The sequence below is a fragment of the Nyctereutes procyonoides genome, unplaced genomic scaffold, assembly GCF_905146905.1.
Source record: "Nyctereutes procyonoides isolate TBG_1078 unplaced genomic scaffold, NYPRO_anot_genome, whole genome shotgun sequence".
In the NCBI taxonomy this organism is placed as follows: domain Eukaryota; kingdom Metazoa; phylum Chordata; class Mammalia; order Carnivora; family Canidae; genus Nyctereutes; species Nyctereutes procyonoides.
Window position 1 is genome coordinate 6,903,737 of NW_026575048.1, and position 15,808 is coordinate 6,919,544.

General features: G+C 53.3%; 1 protein-coding gene across 3 annotated transcripts; it reads left to right on the forward strand.

Moving 5' to 3' along the window:
- Positions 1 to 350: 350 nt before the first annotated feature.
- KLF11 (KLF transcription factor 11) lies at positions 351 to 12,728 on the forward strand. 3 transcript variants are annotated; one of them, XM_055327751.1, is made up of 5 exons: positions 351 to 533; positions 2,671 to 2,940; positions 4,558 to 5,521; positions 6,871 to 7,154; positions 12,572 to 12,728. In XM_055327751.1, the coding sequence occupies exons 1-4, from the start codon at positions 492 to 494 to the stop codon at positions 7,149 to 7,151; spliced, it is 1,557 nt and encodes a 518-aa protein (XP_055183726.1). In that variant the 5' UTR covers positions 351 to 491; the 3' UTR covers positions 7,152 to 7,154; positions 12,572 to 12,728. The 3 variants fall into 3 exon arrangements, with proteins under 3 accessions (XP_055183726.1, XP_055183725.1, XP_055183724.1); XM_055327750.1 differs by lacking the exon at positions 12,572 to 12,728 and adding an exon at positions 8,454 to 9,733; XM_055327749.1 differs by lacking the exon at positions 12,572 to 12,728 and having other exon boundaries at positions 6,871 to 8,059.
- Positions 12,729 to 15,808: the final 3,080 nt, after the last annotated feature.

A 15,808-nucleotide genomic window follows, 5' to 3' on the forward strand; every position in this document is an offset into this window, starting at 1 on the left:
GGCCCTGGGCGCCGCCCCGCTGTCCAGCCGGGCTCCCGCCGGCGCTGCCGCCGCCGCGGCGGCCGGGACCTTTCCCCTACTTTCCAGGGCCTCAGGCCCCGCCCCCGACTCCGACCAAAACACGTGCCGCATCCCGCCCGGCCAGATCACGCCGCGGCCAGGCTCCGATCACGCGGCGCCCCGCGGCGCCCATTGGCCGGCGGCGCAAAGGCCGCGCGCGGATTGGCTGGCGGGCGCCCGGCCCCGCCCCCGCGGGGCGCGGTGTATTTTGGTTTCCCTTCGCGCCACGCCCCCGCGGCCGCTCCCTCCGCGGCCGCCCCGCCCCTCCCGCACCGCGAGGGCCGCGCCGGGGCAGAGCGGCGCGGGCGGGCGGAGGCTCGCGCCGGCCGCAGCAGCTCCCGGTGGCCGCCGCCCGTGGGGCACGTGCGGCTGCAGCCGTGCGCCGAGCTCCCGCCCCGAGGCTGCTTTGTTGCCTCCGGGCCGCCGGCACCATGCACACCGCGGGCTCCGGGGGCGCGGGCGACGCGCGTGCGGTGAGTGAGCGCCCATCCGAACGAGGGCGAGGCGGGGACGTGCCGCCCGTGCGGGGCCTGGGCGCGGGGAGGGGGCGCGGGCGCGGGGCCCGGCCGCGTCCGCACCGGGGGGGGGCCCTTGCGGGCTCCGGAGCCGGGAGGGGCAGCGGCCGCGCGGGGACGCGCCGGCTGCCCGGGGGCGTGTGCCCCGCGCCGCCCTGCGCGTAGCTTTGTCTGGCGTTTCCGCAGCGGCCGCCGGCTCCCGGCGCGGGGCTATTTCCAGCCATGACGTCACCGGGCCGTGCAAGGAGGCGGCCGTTGGGCGGGGCGCGGCTGGCGGGAGAGCAACGCGCGGGCGGCGGGGGTGCGGCGAGCGGGCGGTGGGAAGGGGCGGGCGGGAAGGTGGCACGCGGGGGCCGGGGCGGCGAGCGGGCGGTGGGAAGGGGTGGGGGCGGGGCAGGGGCGGGGCGGGCGGGAAGGTGGGCAGGGAGAGGGGGCCGGGCAGGGGCGGGGCGGAGCTGCGATGGCCTGTGCAGGGGCCGAAGCTGGCGGGAAGGTGGCACGCGGGGGCAGGGGCTGGGCAGGGGCGGGGCGGAGCTGGCGGGAAGGTGGCACGCGGGGGCAGGGGCTGGGCAGGGGCGGAGCTGGCGGGAAGGTGGCACGCAGGGGGTGGCGAGCGAGCGGTGGGAAGGGGTGGGGGCCGGGCAGGGGCTGGGCGGAGCGGGCGGGAAGGTGGCACGCGGGGGTCAGGGGGCGGTGGGAAGGGGTAGGGGGCGGGGCAGGGGCGGGGCGAAGCTGGCGGGAAGGTGGCACGCAGGGCAGGGGCGGGGCGAAGCCGAGATGGCCTGTGCAGGGGGCGGAGCTGGCGGGAAGGTGGCACGCGGGGGGCGGGGCAGGGGGCGGAGCCAAACTGGAAAGGTGTTGGGGCCGGCGAAGCTGGAATGCTGAGGGTATTCAGGGGACGCGGCGAGGCAAGCCGGTTGGCGGGATGGCACCCTCAAGGAGGGGCCTGAGTGCGCTGAGGTGGGGCTCTCTACTCACCCAGGCCGCCGGGTGTCGGGCCTGAGGGCTGCAGGGAGTTGGCGGCCTACACCTAGGACCTTGGTCATGGAGACTCGAGCACCCAGAGGGCCTGAGAGAGGTGTGGGAGCCCTGTGCGCCTCCAGAACAGACCTCGCGCCCCTGGTGGTCCAGCGAGCAGGCAGGCGGCAGCCCCACGTCTGTGATCTCAGGTTTCCGAGGCCTGGGGTGCAGACAGAAGCTGGGTCAGAGCTGCACTTGCAAAGGCTGCTACGTTCCGGGCCTAACGTGGGGGAGACCTGGCGCTTGGGCAAGCCAAGTGGAAACGTGTATCCTCATAGATGTAAAGGGTCTTTGGGAAGAGATCAGTTGCTTCCAGTCGCTTCTCTTCCCCTTCCTCCCTCCCCCTGCTGAAAGGACCTGTGTGACACACAGGAAGGACATCTGTTTCCTGGGCTGTGCTGGATTTTTAAAATTTTTTAAATTCTAATCTTCTCTATCTATCTTATCTAGCTTTGTGGCAGTAAGGAGTTACTGAGTGTTCCTCAGAGTCTGAGGAACAAGGCTCAACCAGCATGGGCTCCCCACTTCCTGGCACCCATGGAGTTGAGCCACTGGAAACTTCTGTGTATGGTGATGCCCTGACTTGAGAAGGCCGTGCTGAGTGCTTCAGAGAGTTGGCAAAAATGCATCTGTAGGGACACTCTTCTGGTGGCTTTGCCAATTCTAAAGAAGCATGTGTCCTCTTAGCCAACTGAAGAGTTGGTGTCAGTTTCTCCTCTTGGCTGGACAGTGTCACACTGGCCACTTTGGCTCACACCTGGGGGATTCAAGTCTTACTGATCATTTACCAAAGGACACACAGACTTACCTTTTCTTCAATATCAGGGTTTTCCATGCTTGCCATTCAAGTCCAGTCATCTTCACTTTTCAGAACATTGGCTTAAAAGTGAAATCGTCATCAATGTTCTGTTGGCATGTTTTCCTGGAATACAGATTGTGTTGTGTGTGGAGTATCGTGTGTGTGTTAAAGTGCATATCATAGTGCAGGCGCCTGGTGTGTGTACCCGCATGCCCATCGGGGTTACCCTTTCTTTTCCCCTGAACTGAGAAGCCGGTTGTGTTGTGTCGCCTTCAGGTGGACATCATGGACATCTGTGAGTCAATCCTGGAGAGGAAGAGGCATGATAGCGAAAGGTCTACATGCAGCATCTTGGAGCAGAATGACATTGAAGCAGTTGAGGCTCTTGTTTGCATGAGCTCCTGGGGTCAAAGATCCCAGAAAGGTGACCTATTAAAGATAAGACCCCTCACACCTGTTTCTGACCCTGGGGATGTCACCACCACTGTGCATGTGGACGCAGCCGCCCATGAGCTACCAAAGGACTTCGACTCTTTATCAACTCTGGTAAGAAGTGGGGAGGAGAACATTTTGTGTAGTGACTGAAGTATATTAAATAAGTGTGCTGAAGAATTTATGGGTGGGTTCATCGGGCTGCTGGTAGGCAAGTGCATAACCTCCTCTAGGTGGGTCCTAAGGGCGAAAATTTCTCTTACTTACTGAAAATATGTTCTTTCCATTAATAGATCATAGCTTGCAGCCACAGGGTTAAAATGTTCACAGGACTCCTACAGATTGATGTGAGATGGTAAAATGTACTTGCTTCTCTGGGGAATTGCAAAGAGGGGGCTTAGCTTCCCCCCAGATGACCCATTCTGGGATCAGGATACGTGGGTGGCAGCTAGAAACAGCCTGTGCTTTGGCACCAGCCTCTATTAGCTGGGTTGAAATACTGGCGCCTGCCTCCCTGGAGCAACCCACTTCTACTTGTGTGAGCTGGGTGCAATCAAGCATGGTTTTTGTTTTCCTAACTTGCTAGAGCTACACAAGGGCTGGTAGAGATGGCTTCTCAGCTTGGAGAAGTTGAGAATGGGCTAACAGAAGTGAAAATTAGAATCCGATTGTCTTAGGCTGGAGGCTTGCACTGGAAGGAGAGTGTGGAAAGCAGATGTGGGAAGAGGGATGAGAAGGGACTTGTGGGCAGTGGAGAGAATTGTACAAGCACCTCGCGGAGGTATATGGCTTCAGCTCTTCTACAGGGAGGCTGACAATAAGTGGGAGTTGTTGGGTGCTGCAGGAGATGCTTGGTTCAGGCAGAGCCACTGGTGAGAGCATGACCTTTGGGGGATTATTCTGATAGGTTTGGTTTTTTTTTTTTTTTTAAAGATTTTATTTGGGATCCCTGGGTGGCGCTGCGGTTTAGCGCCTGCCTTTGGCCCAGGGCGCGATCCTGGAGACCCGGGATCGAATCCCACGTCGGGCTCCCGGTGCATGGAGCCTGCTTCTCCCTCTGCCTCTCTCTCTCTCTCTCTCTCTCTCTCTCTGTGTGTGTGACTATCATAAATAAATAAAAATTAAAAAAAAAAAAAGATTTTATTTATTCATGAGAGAAAGAGACAGAGACATAGGCAGAGGGAGAAGCAGGCTTCCTGCAGGAATCCCAGGACCCTGGGCTCATGACCTGAGCCGAAGGCAGATGTTCAACCACTGAACCACCCAGGTGCCCCATTCTTACTAGTGTCTGGTAGGGATACTAGTAGGGACTGGATATGTGTGTGTTGAATGATTAGCCTTGGGATTTAAAATTAAAAAAAAAAATTGAGAATCAAAAACTATTGTGAAAAGCTCTTATTTTGAATATAAATTTGCTTTCTCATTTGTGGTCCTAATACTTAAATTGCTCAGTTTGGTAACTGTGCAAGCCCAGGGGTGGCACTGACATTCTTAAAACTAAGCAAATGGATTGGTTTGGGAGAGATCAGGAAATGGGGAAAAGCCTGGAATGTAAAGTATCTCACATAGACTTGAAATCCACAGGGTGCTGTTGTGAGCAGGCTGAGAGGAGTCTTTTCTAGGTAGTTTTTAAAGGCATTAGGGGCATTGTGATCAAAGTAAGTCCTTTTTAAAATTTAACCAAAACAACTTTTTCACACAGTTTTGTGTTGGTTTGTTTGTTTTTTTAAGTGCATGACTCCTCCTCAGAGCCCTGATCTTGTGGAGCCATTGACAGGGACACTTGTTCCTGCCCAAGTAACTGATTCCAAAGCACGCATGGTCACGTCCGTCCCCCCAGCCTCCGCTGAGGCAGGCGAAGTGCCAAGCAGGAAAGTGGAGAGGGGCCTTCCTGGTTTGAAGCCAGGGCCACAGGAACCAGCCCCTGGCCCTTCCTGCAGGCCCATGGTGACGAGTGTCATCCGCCATACTGGAGGGAGTCCTGCTCTTGGCCACATTCCTGCTGCCCACATTCAAGAATGCCAACTTTCTGTCGACCGAGAAGGAGAAGCACAGTTGTTGGGACATACCACAGCTCTGCTGGACACACAACTCACAGACAATCTGCTGAACACTAACCCGGTGTCGTGTCAGCCTTGCTTGCACAAGTCTGGTGGCCTGCTGCTCGCTGACAGAGGCCAGCAGGCAGGATGGCCTGTTGCAATTCAAACCTGCTCACCAAAGAAGTATGAAAGTGACTTGCCAAGGAAAGCCACCCCTCTGATTTCTGTCCCTGTCTCTGGTTCCCCTGTCTTCTGCCAAATGATCCCTGTGACCGGACAGAGTGGCATGTTACCGGCTTTTTTGAAGCCTCCTCCCCAGGTGTCTGCAGGGACCGTCAAACCCATCCTGCCCCATGCTGCTCCAGTGCCCTCGCCTGTGTTCGTGGGACCCCCTGTGCCTCAGGGAGCTGTGATGCTGGTTCTGCCCCAGGTGGCCCTCCCCCAGCCTGCCACCTCTTCATCCAGTGTAGTGGCTGTGGGGAGCCCCAGGTTCTTGCCCCTTGCCCCTGCTCCAGTGTTCATCACCTCCGGTCAAAACTGTGCCCCTCAGGTAGACTTTTCCCGACGGAGAAATTACATTTGCAACTTCCCAGGCTGCCGGAAAACCTACTTCAAAAGTTCCCACCTCAAGGCCCATCTTCGCACCCACACAGGTGAGTACACGGCAGGTAGGGCATCGGGAAACCAGATCCTGTGTTTAAGAAATGCACCCTGAGCCTTCCTTGAGTGGGAGGGAAACACAAGCACCACTGAAAAAGGTGGAGAGCTGGCTGTTTTTCTTTGGCTCTGAAAAGCCTTCATAGTCTTGTAGGGATTGGGGTTCACATTAGTACACCCATCACTTTTTTCTAGAATGTGCCGTGTGCTCATCCCAGTACGTTAAATGTAGTGTAGTTCTAAGCTCGTGGTCCTTTGATACATTTTTAGGGTGATGCTCATGTTATTTTCTCTTTACGTTGCAGTAGACTCCTCAGGCTTTTTGCATCTTGGAAAATGTGCACTTCACATTCTGTAAACATGAGTGTAACTGTAGGGAGAGGAGGATGACAATGGATTGTAGAATACAGCATAGGAAGGGCTGGACTGCAGGGAGTTCCTGTCATCTTCCAAAATATACATTTCAGGTTGGGACGCCTCGTGGCTCAGTGGTTGAGCATCTGCCTTTGGCCCAGGGCATGATCCTAGAGTCCTGGGATCAAGTCCCGCATCGGGCTCCCTGCAGGGAGCCTGCTTCTCCTCTCTCTGCCTGTGTCTCTGCCTTTCTCTCTGTGCGTCTCATGAATAAATAAAATCTTAAAAAAAATACATTTCAGGTTGATGGTTTCTAGTTAGCACGTGATCGCTCTAAATTGTGGCAGCTCCCACTCACCAGATGAAGCAGAGTCTAGTATTTAGGTGTGACAGTCACAGCTGTGTCAGAGCAATGGGTGCCCATAAGGAGCTCTACTTTTGAGGGAAGGAATTATTCCTTTTACGAATCTTCCCCCTGCCCCAAACTATAACAATGAGAGATTTATTTTTATTTAAAAATATGTTTTGAGGGGCACCTGGGTGGTGTGGTCAGTTGGGTGTCCAGCTCTTGGGTCACAATCTCAGGGTCATGGGATTGAACGCTGCATCAGGCTCCATGCCCAGCAGAGTCTGCTTGAGACTCTCTACCCTCCCCCCTGCACATGCTTTCGTTGCCTTTCTCAAATGGGTCTTAAAAAAAAAAAAAACTTTTGAAATGTGAGATTCGTTTGACAGCTTTGGGCCCTGACATATATCTTAGGTGTGGCAAAAAGAAATGGAGAGGATTTCTTGACTTTTGAACACCTCAATACCAGGTTAACAGGACGTTGCTTTCTTAGATTTTGAAGAACAGAATTTGGAGTCAAGACGTGCTACTATTCGGCCAGGAGGTCGTCCTGAAGAACGGAATTTAAAACCGACTTGGGTTAACCCCTCCAGTAAGGTGCTGAGCATTTACGTTTTCTTTAGTGTCTGTTTTCTTCCCTTTTAGGAGAGAAGCCTTTTAATTGCAACTGGGATGGCTGTGATAAAAAATTTGCTCGTTCCGACGAACTCTCTCGCCACCGAAGAACTCACACTGGGGAGAAGAAGTTTGTGTGTCCGGTGTGTGATCGGCGTTTCATGCGCAGTGACCACCTGACAAAGCATGCCCGGCGCCACATGACTACCAAGAAGATCCCGGGCTGGCAGGCAGAGGTTGGCAAGCTGAACAGAATTGCCTCAGCAGAGAAACCTGGGAGCCCCCCAGTAAGCACGCCAGCCTCTGTGTGAAAGGTCAGCCAGGGAATTGCCAATGGGAGTTTCAAAGCATTTTTTTCAGGAATGGAACTGATGGTTTTCTCTCCAAAAAAAAAAAAAAAAAAAATAGGGGGTAGGAGAAAGTGGGGAGCTGGTTCTTATGAAAGTATGTTAGCTTTTCCTTTTTGGTTGGGACCCTGTTCAGTATCTTTTGTAGTTTCAGAAGTTTTTTTGAGGAAATGGAAGAAAATTTGATCATCTGAATCACCAGCATTCAAACCGACGTTTCGGCAATAAAGTTTACAAAATCTGGATTTTTACAGCCTTTCTATTCATGTTTTGTAAAACTGAGACAGGGTACAAATTTTTATACTGTTTTTTATTAAAGTATTTATATTGTTGGTATTCAAATCACCAATTTCTAGATAGGTGATCTTATGGTCTTCTTTTCAGATGGTTTTCGTAATAACTCTACTTTTAGTAAATTTGGCATGTTTTTCAGCCACCAAAAAAAAATTAAAAAAAAAAAAAAAAAACAACCCACAAGTCTGTAATCAGGCTGTTCAGATCTAAGAATTTTTTAGAACCAGAACTGGTTTGAATAGGGGCTACTTAAATGGGGGAGGGGGAGGGGAAGAATTTGCATTTAGCCTTTTCATAGCATTTTCAAGAAATTCCAGGCAACAATTCCTTTAAGGCTGTAGCCCGAGGAATTAAAATTTTGGTTAAGTAGAACTAGTCATTTACCTGTGTCCATGGTGTGACTTGTGAAGAATGTGCCCCAGAGGGTCATTCAGAGTACCTGAGAAATACCTGAACAGTGAGCCGTAGGATCTGAGTGTCTGTGTCTTTGGGGGCCATTGCTCTGCTGAGAGCAACCAACTCAGTTTCCTGTTTGTACCTCAAACACCAAAAAAAAAAAAAAAAAAAAAAAAAGATAATGTAAGCACTCAAATCCAGCCACTTTGTTAATTGTCTGTTGACTTCTTTTGCTGTGGCCTTACAGTGTTTTGTGGGTAGAGTATCTTAGAGAAGAAAATGTCCTTATTGGTTGGAGGAACTCTCCACTAAAAATACAGTTTGTCTGAGGTGAAGTGTACATGCAGAGAGTCCAGCTCCAATATTCTGATGTCATTTATTTGTTAAGTGTTAAGGACTATAGGAAATGTAAGTAACGCTAAAGGCAGTAATACTACTCAGCTTTTCTTTCGTTCATTTTATTTGAAGGAAATTGATTAAACAAAATTACTCGGAATGAGGTGTTTTGCGGTCTGCTTAGAAAATAGACCCATGGTACAACTTTGAATCGTGTGATCTCTGGTCTTAATTCTACAGAGACCGCAGCCCCGGGGTCCAGGAAGCCACTGAGATTGCTTGCGTTGGGCGGCTTTGGGAATCCAGGCAGCACAGCTCATGCAAGGAACGTAGGAATGTTGCACTGCTTTGTGAGCCTGGGAACGGGTTTTTATTGTATATGTATTTAGATTTTGTCTTTGTGTCTTAGTTGTTGACGTTTATTTTTATTAAAATAATGGTGAGGTTGAAATATGGAATAAATACAATTAGGTTTTATGGTAACCATCACCTGGTCAGTCACTGTGTTGCTTGATATCCAGGAAGTTGCACCAGCTCCTAATCGACATACGTGTCTGAGTGCTGGCTCTGTGTTTAGATGGCTTTAATATTTTTGGACACTTCGTAGTTGAGTTTCCCCTGCAGGTCATGGGATGATACAGTTGCAAGAGAACAGTGATTAAATGTATATAGCTCACATTCTCCACCGCCCAGTATTTTCTCCCACTTATACCTGAAATCAGTGTAAACATTTCTGACTATGTATATGCTGTTGAATGGCATTAAATTTGGATATTTTTCTTAATTATGCAAAATATTGGAGGTCCGACTAATGTTCTGGTGGATAATACAAGGTCTTTGAATACTGGATTACTTGTCACATTAAACTTCATTCTCTGAGCGTGGTGTTTCTAAAGAATAGATGTGTTAAAAATGGTTTTGATTTACGCTTCCATTTCCTGATTAGATGTAGAAATACCTTCTGTAAACGACTCCCATTTGTTGATTGAAAGACCGTAAATTGGGAGAGTTTCCATCTGAAAAATACTGTCCTGGGCACCAGAAGCCTGGTGTGATCTCAGCACGGAGGCCCTCCGCCTGCGGCTCTGGGGTTCAGGAGCAGGGCGCGTGTGGCAGCCTCCCCCGGTGCACTTTATTGCCTGATCTTTTTTGACTTTGAGCCTTTTTAGTTAGTTTCAGTGATAAAATTTAAGACGTTTTGGAATTACGTTTTATGTAACAGACTTTGACTTATTATTTAAATATGTGTGATGTAATTTTTTTCTTTGAATCCCATAAACCTTTTTTGATTTGCAAACCGGACTCGTGTCCTGTGTCATTCAGCTGCACCGGAATGTACCCGGTTTCTTCTCAGAAAAGAGTTGGGCTCTCCTTAACCCTCCTCTCTGTTTCCTGGGGTTGTGCTCAGCTCCTGGGGCTCCCTTTAGATTCCTTGGAGGGTTCTTTATGAAAGATATGTGCAAGGAGGCTGCCTCTGTGTGACCCCTCTCACGCCAGTCCGGTTGTCACAGGATGGGACTGAGTGTGCTGGGAAACCTGTGACAAGAGCTGGCGTGGGAGGGAGTCTCTCCTCCCACCCCCCACCCCTCACCCCCCATGCCCCACCCCCAGCCCAAGCTCTACAGGTGTCACAGAACCGTGGTCTTCACTCCCTTTTGGAGGCATGGTCTCTCTTGAGCCTGCTCCAGCTGGAACTTTGCATCCATTGCTCATTAAAGGAGCGGAGACTTCCAGCTCAGGCCTTGTCCGCCAGCAGCTTTGGGCAGAGCTGATCACCCCCTACAGGCCACACTCTCCTGCTTTCCTCGTGCTGCACTGTCTGCTCCTTTGCTGGTCGCCCCCCTTCTCCCTGACTCTTTTCCTACTCACCTCACAACCATGGTGGTCTTTTCTAGTCTCGGACCTTAGATAGAAAGACCCTCTCGACCGTGGAGACCCCTGTGTGTGTATCTGCCCTTTGTGCGTCTCCCGTGAGCACTGAGTACCATACCCAGCTGTCTACTTGATGAGTGTCCTCTCGGCATCTCAAACTTCACCAAGCTCATCTTCTCTCCCACGCTCACTTTCCTCACAGTCAATCCCACTGTCTTTAAAAAGAACAGTGAGTCCATCCAGTGTTTAGGTGTAAAACCTTGGCATCACCCGGACTCCTCCCTCCTGAGTCTGTTGCAGTCCTGTGGACTCCCTGCCTTCCAAAGCTGGCCACCCTGGGGTGTGATTCCCAAGGCCACACTGCTCCTGGTCGTGTGTGCATGTGTGCATGTGGCAGGGACGGGGTGGCTTTGCATTCAGCAGTCCCCCTAGAAAAGTCTTTCCAACTCCCAACATCTTTGTTTCTGGGGAACAGCCACAAGTGTGGTACCTTCAGCTTCATGAATTTGTACTTGCTGTTCTTCCTCTGTTGTCACCAAGGTTCTGTTTCCTGGCTTAACATCCACTGTTCCCGTGCTTTCCATTTGCCTTTTTGTTTAGGAACTTCTATGGACAGGAACTTGAGACATTTTCCTGAAAGCCAGGCCCTGTCCTGGGAGATAGCCCAGGTACCGGGACTCCCCACCCTAGAGGGGTGAGACACAGTCCCCTTGAAGGAAGGCTCATTCCCAAAGGCCTCTTATCACTCCCTAAGAAGCTTGGGTCGCAGTGGGTTCCAGGATTGTCCTGAGCTGGCTCTGCAAACAGGTGGCTTCTCCCCAGCGTGTCTTGCTGAGCTCAGAGGACAAATTGGCCAACAAGCAAGATGATAAAGGGGAAACAAGATGCCACAAGCTGAGTACTGAGAAGGTAACACATGTACGATGAGATGACAGTCCTATATAGTGACGGTGAGTGCTCACGTGTCCTCCTCAGCTCTCAGTATGCAGTTCTGATGGCAGCCAGGGAGCCTTCCCAGGGCACCCCTTTTCTGGACTCTGGAGCCTACAGGTTCTTTTTTTTTTTTTTAATTAATGATAGTCACACAGAAAGAGAGAGAGAGAGGCAGAGACATAGGCAGAGGGAGAAGCAGGCTCCATGCACTGGGAGCCGGACGTGGGATTCGATCCTGGATCTCCAGGATCGCGCCCTGGGCCAAAGACAGGCGCTAAACCGCTGCGCCACCCAGGGATCCCTACAGGTTCTATCCTGAAGTCTAAAACTTGTATTTTATGGAGTTTTATTGCAAACCTAATAAACTCACTGAAATACAGGCTCCCATCCCATATGACGGGGATCCTATCACATCCACCTACCCCCCCCATCCATCCACCCATCTACTCCCTCTCCACCCATCCATTTATCCACCATCCAACAACTTTCACTGAACTGTCCTGTTGGAGCAGAAACCCAGAGATGAGTCGTTCTAGTTTCTGCCCCCAAAGAGCTTGTCCTGCAGGTAAGATGTGAAAACACATGAACATTTCACAGAATAAAAGAGGATCAAGGGTCAGGGAGCACTGTGCAGTGAGTGGCTGATTGCCTGTACCACTGGAAGGTCTTCTGGAGGAACATGGGAAATAAAGGTGAAGGGAAGGTCTTCCAGCTTCCAGGCCCTGGACCAGAACAGCAGCTAGCGCAGGACAAAGATGCCAATGTCCAACCCCCTCAGCCCCAAGGCTCTAGGTGGTGCCAGAGGGTGAAGTGTGAGGGCCCTGGTGCAAGTGGAGGAGCCACTGCCAGGGCGGCAGCCTCATGCCTTCCCTAAGGGCCAGGCAGGCATCGCTGAGGGTTCCCCAGGGCGGGCAGGAGTAGGGAAGCAGCCCACATCTGCTGTGGACTCACCTGGATTCCCATGAGGGATCTGGGGAAGATGTGGGTCTTTGCCCCTCCTCCCCCTTTCCCAAACCACCTTTCATGCCAACACCCTACCGCCTCTCCTGGGTAATTAACTGTCCCCAATCTTTCATGGCACCTGTCACTGTACTCACACCTGTGTTTACCTGTTTGTCCCCCTCTGTAGACTGTGGCTTCCCCGAGGACAGAGCAGGCAGCCCTTCTTCATGGCTGGTCTGTGTCCCTAAGACCTAGCCTCCTTCGAGGGGCAGGTGACTCCCTCAGCGTGTGCTAAATGGAGAGAAGTTCCAGCTCGAGTCAGGCTGCACTGGTTGAGGAGCTGGAGTGATGAGGCTGGGGTGGGAGTTCAGTCAGGAGGCTCCAGACCTGCAGAGAGAAGAAAAATGCTAAGAAATAGATGGGCTTTGAGCAGCAAAGGCTGTGGGGTCTTGATGGGGAAAGCCAGGAGGTAGGCAGTCCTGTCTCCCAGTGTCCAGTCCGAGGGCGTGCGTGCAGACCAGTGGATGGCCCAGGGCAGAGACGGCACAGGAGAGAACGGCCTTTGCTTTCCTTGTTTTTTTTTTTTTTAAGACTTATTTATTTATTTGTAGGGCATGTGGATGTAAGGAGACAAAAATCCTGAAGCCGACTCTCCGCTTGGCGTGGAGCCCATAGGCGTGGAGCCCAACACGAGGCTTAATCCTGGGACTCCGAGATCATGACCTGAGCCAGAATCAAGAGTCGGTCACTTAACAGACTGAGTCCTCTCCCAACACAACCCACCACCCCCAGGTGCCCCGAGAGGCCTTCTTTCCCACGAAGGGGTCTGGAAGGCCCCGGATTCCCTGCAGGCTGCTTTGGTAGGTAGTGTCGACTTGGCCTGCTGCAGGCCGACTCCTTTGTTGCTGAAAGATACTCTACTTTTCTAAACTTTAATTTCCTTACATATGAAATGAGGCCTAAGCTGAAGAGGCCACGCATCTATCTCAGGGTCTGGGGCTTTTATTTTGCATGTGGCAAAATAGGTGGGGCGCCTGGGGGCTCCTCGGGTTAGGCATCTGACTCATGACCTCAGCTCAGGTCTTGATCTCAGGGTGGAGAGTTCAAGTCCCGCATGGGGCTCCATGCTGGGTTTGTTGCCTACTTAAACAAAAAAAGCTTCGTTGTTTCCTACCCAAAAGAGCCAGGGCTCCCTGAAGGGGCACAGAAACGTCACAACAGGCTTAGAGTATTCTCGTGTAGCCAGCTGCCTTCGAGAGCGTCAGGGACCGTGCTAAATAGCAAAGGAGTCATTCCAAGGGACTGCATGGGCCAACTTGTGAACCGTGTGGACATTAAAATAATAGAAATACAAATTCTGCTTCTGCCCAAGACGGAGTAACAAGAACCGAATACACCCTCTCAGCTGAAAGAGTAAGGGAGGGGATGCCTGGGTGGTCCAGGTCCTTGAGCATCTGACTCTTGGTTTGGGCTCAGGTGGTGATCTTGGGCTCCTGAGATCGAGCCTGGCATCCGGCTCTGCTCAGTAGAGAGTCTGGTTGAGATTGTCTCTCCCTCCCCCCCCACCCCACTCGTGCTCGCTCTTTCTCTCTCTCTCTCTCTCTCTCTCTCTCAAGTAAATAAATAACTCTTAAGAAAAAGAAAGAAGAAAGGAAGGAAAGAGGGAAGAAAGAAAAGGAAAGAAGAATGAAAGAGCAAGTAAGGGAAAACCCACCCAGATAAAATCGCCATCCTAGTGTTTTCAAGGAACTGGACCGTAGGCCATGAAAGCCAGTCACCCCTGAGAGGAAACAAGTGGGGTGAACCCTTCGATCACCCTCAGTTTGCTGCCTTGAGGACATTTCCAGGGTGCCCTGGAGGGAGGGGAAAGCAGGCAGGACCCAGAGGAGTCCCCAAGTTGAGGAGATTGGTACCGAGGGCCCAAGGACTCTAGGGTGGTGAGGGGTGGAAGGACAGAGTGCCGAGGAAGAGGGGGTGATGCAGAGAAGCCTGGAGACCCACCCAGGGTGGCCCTGAGCAACCTGTGGCAACAGTCTGAAACTCAAGGCAACTGTGCCCACGGAGCCCGAGGCCCCAACCCCATGCCCACCTGGCTCAACGTTCAAACCCAGGGATGCACTGTGTGAACCCAGGGAGCTGTGACATGGGTGCCCAGGCAGTTCAGCTGTGGGACACCCCTCCTGAAGCATCACAGTGGGGGCATGCCCTTGCCCAAACCACCCTGCGATGACTCTGCAGCGGCTGCGTTTACTCCCAGGGCCCAGAGGCCTGCGGTTGGGCTCGAGGGGCCCCTCGAGCACGGGCTCCCAGCCCAGCGAGACCACGGCGGGGGGAACCTCTGCAACATTAAGAGAGGGAACACCTGGAAAAGGCCCAACTCCTGCTGGCAAGTGGAGGGGGGCTCGAAGCCGTGGGTCCTTGCTCGTAACCTCCAGGGCGTCCCTGAGGAAGAACCGTGCCTCTGGGCAGACCAAACCCCGAGCCCCAGGCCCAGCCGGCCTCCTGTGGGGCACAGGCCAGCTCCTCCACCCACAGCCCCCGTCGCGACCAGGCCGCCACCTCTTACCCGCACGGGCTGGGCAGTGACAGCTCCCAGCCAGCCATTTGTCGTGCGGGCCTCCCAGGACCCTTGGGCAGTAGGAAGGACGGGGCCCTCTGCCCGGGGACAAGATGAGCGAGCTACGGTCCCCGGGTCACTTGCTGGAAAGTGGGGCCGAGCCTGGGGTCCGGGCCTCCTCCTCCACGCAGGCCTCTCCTGGCTCACCCCCTCCCGGCTCTCGCTGCAGAGAGAAGCTGATCGGCCTCCTCAGGGAGCCTCCTCAGGGAGCCCGGCTACTTCCGACCCCCCCTTTCCAAGGGCGAGGGAGCAGCGCGGGCCGCAGGAGCCAGGCCGCAGCGGCTCCCGGTCCCTCCCCTGGGCTTGCACAGCACTCGTCCCGTCTTCAGGCACTTGTACAGATTGGGAGCACACTCACACTCTCTCTCTCACACACAATGTCTGTAACCTCACGATAGGTGCTACCAAGGTCGTGTTGTTTTCCTTTTTTTTTTTCTTTTTTTTTTAAGATTTTATTTATTCATGAAAGACACAGAGAGAGAGAGAGAGGCAGAGACCCAGGCAGAGGGAGAAGCAGGCTCCAGGCAGGGAGCCCGACGTCGGACTCGATCCTGAGACCGCGGATCACGCCCTGAGCCAGGGGCAGGTGCTTAACCGCTGGGTCACCCAGGCGTCCCTGTTTTTATTTTCCACTCAGATTCTCTCCTGTAGGATTAGTAGGAAACTCACCCCTTCCCTCTGCAGTTCCTCCCCTTTCCTACAAACTGTCCTAAACCTCTTGGGGCTGAGCTCGCCCGAAGTTTCCAGCGGCAGCTCCCCAGGGACGGAGCCAGGCAGTCCTGACCCGCGCTGCCCCTGGGATGCGTGCTGCCAAGTGGTGTCACTGTTGACAGCTGACCACAGGCCCCTGATGTGGGCAGAAGCCTGGGTCTCGGAAGGGCAGCCCTGTGCCCCGGATGCCGCAAGAGGAACAGGCTCTGTGAGCCTCCTGTGTGGCCACACCCCGGACCCCAGCTCCACGGGGCGTCCAGCAGATGCTCACTTCCTGTCACCTTCCCTTCCCAGGATCCACACCCCACAGAAAAAGCAGCTTTGCCTCCCCAGCTCTGGAAACGGATGCTTGCATCACAGAAAACAGCCCTGTCCACCTGTGAAGGTCAGATCTGTCCCCAGGGGTCCCGATGACACCACACCAAAGGGCTGATTTGGGGTGGCCTCCTTCCTAGAGGAGGGCACCGACCTTCAGAGCCTCAGATGTGGTTTGTCCTCTCCACGGCCCCCCAGAAGGCTT

Coding starts and splice junctions, on each gene's coding strand:
- KLF11 (XM_055327751.1), top strand. CDS start 492: ATGCACACCGCGGGCTCCGGGGGCGCGGGCGACGCGCGTGCG. Junction 534..2,670: donor GCGCGGGCGACGCGCGTGCG/GTGAGTGAGCGC, acceptor TGTCGCCTTCAG/GTGGACATCATGGACATCTG. Junction 2,941..4,557: donor TCGACTCTTTATCAACTCTG/GTAAGAAGTGGG, acceptor TGTTTTTTTAAG/TGCATGACTCCTCCTCAGAG.